General features: G+C 52.1%; 1 protein-coding gene across 1 annotated transcript in view; it reads left to right on the top strand.

Annotated features, from left to right (window-relative positions):
• Positions 1–5,428, top strand: part of LOC139230318 (carboxy-terminal kinesin 2-like) — a 13,043-nt gene extending 7,615 nt beyond the window's left edge. The window contains exons 5-7 of the mRNA XM_070862142.1: positions 1,955–2,028; positions 2,118–2,193; positions 3,959–5,428. Coding sequence (XP_070718243.1) covers positions 1,955–2,028; positions 2,118–2,193; positions 3,959–4,003 — 195 coding nt within the window. The 3' untranslated portion in view covers positions 4,004–5,428. The remainder of the gene's footprint in view (positions 1–1,954; positions 2,029–2,117; positions 2,194–3,958) is intronic.
• The last annotated feature ends 595 nt before the right edge of the window (positions 5,429–6,023 follow it).

Genomic DNA, 6,023 nt, shown 5'->3' with positions numbered 1-6,023 from the left:
CGTCCGCGCACAAATTTAGTTCCCTGCAAAATTTGGCATTCCGATTGGTAAGATAAAGTAGCAAGTCCCTCATATAAGAACAAAAGAAATAGGCCATTCGGCCCCTCGAGCCTGCTCCACCATTTAATACGATCATGGCTGATCTGATCATGGACTCAGCTCCACTTCCCTGCCCACTTCATAATCCTTCACTCCCTTATCACTCAAAAATCTGACTATCACCGCCTTCAATATATTTAAAGACCCAGCCTCCATAGCTCTCTGGGGCAGAGAATTCCACAAATTTACAACAAAGTTTTAAATGGACGGCCCCTTATTCTGAGACTCTGCCCCTAGTTTTAGTTTTCCCTGAGTGGAAACATCCTCTCTGCGTCCACCTTGTCGAGCCCCCTCATTATCTTGTATGTTTTGATAAGATCACCTCTCATTCTTCTGAACTCCAATGAGTTTTAGGCTCAACCTACTCAACCTAAGTCAACCACCTCAGCTCTGGAATCAACCTAGTGAACCTTCTCTGAACTGCCTCCAATGCAAGTATATCCTTCCTTAAATATGGAGACCAAAACTGTACACACTATTCAAAGTGTGGCCTCACGAATACCCTGTACAGTTGTAGCAGGACTTCCCTGCTTTTATACTCCATCCCCCTTGCAATAAAGGCCAAGATTTCATTTGCCTTCCTGATCACTTGCTGTACCTGCATACTAACTTTTTGACTTGGAAATATATTGGCCGTTCCTTCATCGTCGCTGGGTCACAATCCTGGAACTCCCTCCCTAACAGCACTGTGGGAGCACCTTCACCACACGGACTGCAGCGGTTCAAGAAGGCGGCTCACCTCCACCTTCTCAAGGGGTGATTAGGGATGGCCAATAAATACCGGCCTTGCCAGCGAGGCCCACATCCCAGAACAGATTTTTTTTAAGCCAATTTGCACACAGCAAGATCCCACAAATAGCCATGTGATGTCGACCAGATAATATTTTAGTGATGTTGGTTGAGGGATAAATATTGGCCAGGATACCAGGGGTTAACTCCCTTGCTCTTTTAAAATAGTGACCGTGGGATTTTTACATCCACCTGAGGGGGGCAGCCGGGGCCTCGGTTTATCGTCTCATCCGAAAGACGGCACGGCCCCTCTGACAGTGCGGCGCTCCCCCGGCACGGCCCCTCCGACAGTGCGGCACTCCCCCGGCGCGGCCCCTCCGACAGTGCGGCGCTCCCCCGGCACGGCCCCTCCGACAGTGCGGCACTCCCCCGGCGCGGCCCCTCCGACAGTGCGGCACTCCCCCGGCGCGGCCCCTCCGACAGTGCGGCACTCCCCCGGCGCGGCCCCTCCGACAGTGCGGCGCGGCCCCTCCGACAGTGCGGCACTCCCCCGGCGCGGCCCCTCCGACAGTGCGGCACTCCCCCGGCACGGCCCCTCCGACAGTGCGGCACTCCCCCGGCACGGCCCCTCCGACAGTGCGGCACTCCCCCGGCACGGCCCCTCCGACAGTGCGGCACTCCCCCGGCACGGCCCCTCCGACAGTGCGGCACTCCCCCGGCACGGCCCCTCCGACAGTGCGGCGCTCCCCCGGCGCGGTCCCTCCGACAGTGCGCCGCTCCCCCGGCACGGTCCCTCCGACAGTGCGGCACTCCCCCGGCGCGGCCCCTCCGACAGTGCGGCGCGGCCCCTCCGACAGTGCGGCACTCCCCCGGCGCGGCCCCTCCGACAGTGAGGCGCTCCCCCGGCACGGTCCCTCCGACAGTGCGGCACTCCCCCGGCGCGGCCCCTCCGACAGTGAGGCGCTCCCCCGGCACGGTCCCTCCGACAGTGCGGCACTCCCCCGGCACGGCACTGGGAGCATCAGCTTGAGATTTTGGTGCTCAACTCTCGAGTGGGACAGAGCTGCTGGGTGGAGCTATGTTACTAATAATCTCTCGTCACTAAAGAATTCCTTGTATTTTCCAGGAATCCCATATCCCCTACCGGAACAGCAAGCTGACCTACCTGTTGCAGAATAGTTTAGGAGGCAATTCGAAGATGTAAGCTGCTTTCTTCTCCAGTCTCTACAATGATACGTTTTTCTACTTTTGCTGCTTTTTTTTTAAAATTGGAAATCTTTCCCTTGCAGGTTGATGTTTGTTAATGTGTCTCCTTTGGAAGAGAACTTCAATGAGTCGCTCAATTCCTTGCGTTTTGCCAGTAAGGTATGTCCAATTCTAATGGTTTACAGCCAGTGTTGCAGAAATTAGTGATTATGTAGAGTGGGGGCACAATGCGATAATGCAGGAGGTCAGTAGGGTGCAAGGCTTTGGCTCACAGATAAGCAGCACCTTGGTCTCCTGGGCAGACTCTGCAACGCAGTGGTGATGGAAGAATAGGTGTTCATTCGTCAACAAACTCTTCAGCTGACTACCAAAGAACCCTGGTTAATGCTGGAGCAGCTTCACCAAGTGTTCCTGCGCATTGAACTACCAGACTGGCATGGGCCAGACAACGAATGCACATCATCATCATAGGCAGTCCCTTGGAATCGAGGAAGACTTGCTTCCACTTTTAAAAATTAGTTCTTGGGTGACTGAACAGTCCAATATGGGAACCACAGTCCCTAACACAGGTGGGACAGACAGTGGTTGAGGGAAGGGGAGGGTGGGACTGGTTTGCCGCACGCTCCTTCCGCTGCCTGCGCTTGGTTTCTGCATGCTCTCGGCGATGAGACTCAAGGTGCTCAGCGCCCTCCCGGATGCACTTCCTCCACTTAGGGCGGTCTTTGGCCAGGGACTCCCAGGTGTCGATGGGGATGTTGCACTTTATCAGGGAGGCTCTGAGGGTGCCCCTGTAACGTTTCCTCTGCTCACCTTTGGCTCATTTGCCAATAGTTCGACCCTGTAGTCTGAGCTTGGTGGCAGTTTTGAGGGCCTGGTCTTGACTACCAAAGAGCCCCTGTTAATGTTGGAGCAGCTGTTCACCGAATATTCCTGTGCACTACTCCACCAGACTGGCATGGGCCAGTCAATGAATGCACAGTATTTGCACTTGTCCGCCACCAAGGTTGGACAACAGTATAAGCTGCCTTATGTGACCCAATGACTAACTGGCTAGCTATTGTGTGGCAGCACATGTCCCATACCAGTCCCCCTTCGCTGAGCACCTAGCTCCAGTGACCGCAAGGCTGCCACAATTGGTTAGCTGGTGGAAACATTCCTTCTGAGCAGCGTTCAGTGACCTATCCGCCCGAGAGCGCTGCAATCTAGCTCCGCTCTGCTTTCCCTACCAGTTTATTCTGCATTGGGATGTTTGACGTTGCTATTCGTCATTCTAGCACTCTAGTTAGGCCGCAGCTGGAGTACTGTGTGCAGTTCTGGTCACCACATTACAGGAAAGATGTGACTGCACTGGAAAGGGTGCAGAGGAGATTTACAAGAATGTTACCTGGACTGGAAAATCTAAGGTATGAGGAAAGATTTGAGATGCCTGGTCTATTTTCTTTGGAACAGAGGAGGCTGAGGGGAGAACTGATTGAGGTGTATAAAATTATGAGGGGCCTGGATAGAGTGGATAGGAAGGACCTGTTTCCCTTGGCAGAGGGGTCAACAACCAGGGGGCATAGATTGAAAGTAATTGGGGGAAGGTTTAGAGGGGATTTGAGGGAAAATGTCTTCACCCAGAGGGTGGTGGGGGTCTGGAACTCTCGGCCTGAAAGAGTGGTAGAGGCAGAAACCCTCAGCACATTTAAAAAGTACCTGGATGTACACTTGAAGTGCTATAACCCACAGGGCTACGGACCGAGAGCGGGAAAGTGGGATTAGGCTGGGGAGCTCTTGGTCGGCCGGTGCGGACACGATGGGCCGAAATGGCCTCCTCCCGTGCTGTAAATTTCTCTGATTCTAATTGCACTGGAAATTGTCTCCTGTTGCGGGGCGGGGCACTTTTTGACCCTAACTCTTGCTAAACCGGGTGGTTTTTTTTCAGGTGAACGAGTGTGTGATTGGAACGGCGCAAGTGAACCGGAAATAGAATCATCAGTAACTCCAACACGACCCAGATGTGCAGTGCATCGGCCAAAAACTATAAATAGTGTCATTCAAATAGTCCTCAAATCTCTGCCGCCTTCAAAAAAAAATTGCCTGCACAATGGGCGGCTTCAAAAGGGCCCATGTTGTAAAATGCAAACCACAGCTGAGGTATGGGATTAAATGTTTTATGTGACATGAGACACCATTGGACCAATCCAGTAGGCCCACAGATTGGAGGATTAGGGCTTCTCATTTTATAGAGGGCGAGTTTAATTTTTACAAAGATGATGGCATTTTGAGTATATATTGGGACTGGAGTCTCTGCTCTAGAGATGGCCATTGTTGATCCTCCAGGTGCATCATCATTGTAGGCAGTCCCTCGAAGCGAGGATGACTTGCTTCCATGCCAAAAAAGAGTTCACAGGCGTTCCAATGAAGGACCTAATATTCCCGGTCCTGAACTACATCCTGAAGGGTGGAAGATGCCTGTGCATGGATTTTTTTAATGTGTTGCACACCAGCCACCACAGGGGGTTGACAGAGTGAGGTCTTGGTCCAGTGACAAGGATTACCTAAGACGACTGGAGACCTGCTCTGCTGCACGGACCCAGTGCGCACATATTGCAGTGTAGGCTGGCCCATGCTCCGAACTCACGCCTCTCCTGGGCCCCAATCACGTCCCTCCAGTCTCTCGACGCTCCTGCCCACGCTCCAATCACTGACCTGGATCTTGCTGGCGTCACACTTCACTGCCATGGCAGCTCGTGCTGCTCCCTGGAGTAGCATGCGGCTTGCCGCTCCTTTTTGGCCCCGACCAGGGCCTCCTCGCTCCAGGTGCAGTGCCTTGCTGAGCACCTGGTCTGGAATTGTGCAGCTAAATGTATTCAGCCTCTGCATTTTTGGCCTTCCTGCTGTGTGTATTCAACGATTGTAGCTTTTAACATGTCTTGCCCTGACTTGGTTCTGTGTATTTGCCAGTAGTAAATGCGTTTGTCTTTTTGCAAAGGTTGGGGTTCTTGCTGATGTTTGGCGTTCAGCTGTCACTCAATACTGAAGGAAGGCCAGCCATAGTATGCTGCTGACCGAGGGTCGTGTGGCTCATTGTCGGCCGGCACCGACACCATGGCCAAAATGGCCTCATGCACCTATATGTGCAGTGCATTGTACTATGGATGGCCCTTGCTCAATCCAAGCCATGAAATGTCATTGGGGGGAAAAAAGCCCAATGTTTTGGAGTCTTCACAATCATGCTGCATCTGGAAACAGGATTATTTTAACTCGAGACTTTTTGTAAAGGCTCTGTATTTCACATTTTATATTTTATCATAAGTTGTAAAATCAATCTGGAAACATTTTAACTTTTAAGACTGTGTAAAGGCTCTTTCAGTAATTTTATATTTTAAATTTCATAAATTTTGTAAAATCAGTACAGTAATCTGGATTTTCTGGTTTTGTAAATGTCATTGTTCCCAGGATCATTTTTGGATTACCATTTCGGGGGGTGTGATTGCTCTGGGGGTCCTCGGCGATTGTGCAGTGCTCTGGGGGTCCTTGGCCTGGCCTGGGTAAATAAACAGCCATGGACAGGTCCAGGGGAGGGTGGCTCTGGCTGGCTGCCTCTTCCCTGGTGGCCTTGGAGAGGATACACATGTCCATGGTTATGCTCAAAGCATCTGCAACTGGTGGGCACGGCACGCTGCCAATTGCACAATTAACCACTAACTCAATATTGATTTAATTCAAATTAAGCTGTCCGTTTTGATAATGGCCTGGTTAATTTTCCGTGATCCCTGCCAATGTTCTCTTTAAGCTGGGCGATCGCGCAGTGCTCTGGGGTGGGGGGTGGGGGGGGGGGGTGGAGCTGGCTCGCCAGCTTTTAAATGGAAAAATTGCACATGCACGGAATTTTGAATGGGCTGTGCCCCCACCCCCCCCCTTCCAAAGAAGTGACTGATGCCAATGAACCAGAAGCGCTCTGCACATTACAGGTAAAGATGCATACCGCTGACAGAAGATTGATT

The sequence above is a fragment of the Pristiophorus japonicus genome, chromosome 19 (genome assembly GCF_044704955.1).
Source record: "Pristiophorus japonicus isolate sPriJap1 chromosome 19, sPriJap1.hap1, whole genome shotgun sequence".
NCBI classification, from domain to species: Eukaryota; Metazoa; Chordata; class Chondrichthyes; family Pristiophoridae; genus Pristiophorus; species Pristiophorus japonicus.
This window is presented reverse-complemented; position numbering and strand designations above follow the sequence as displayed.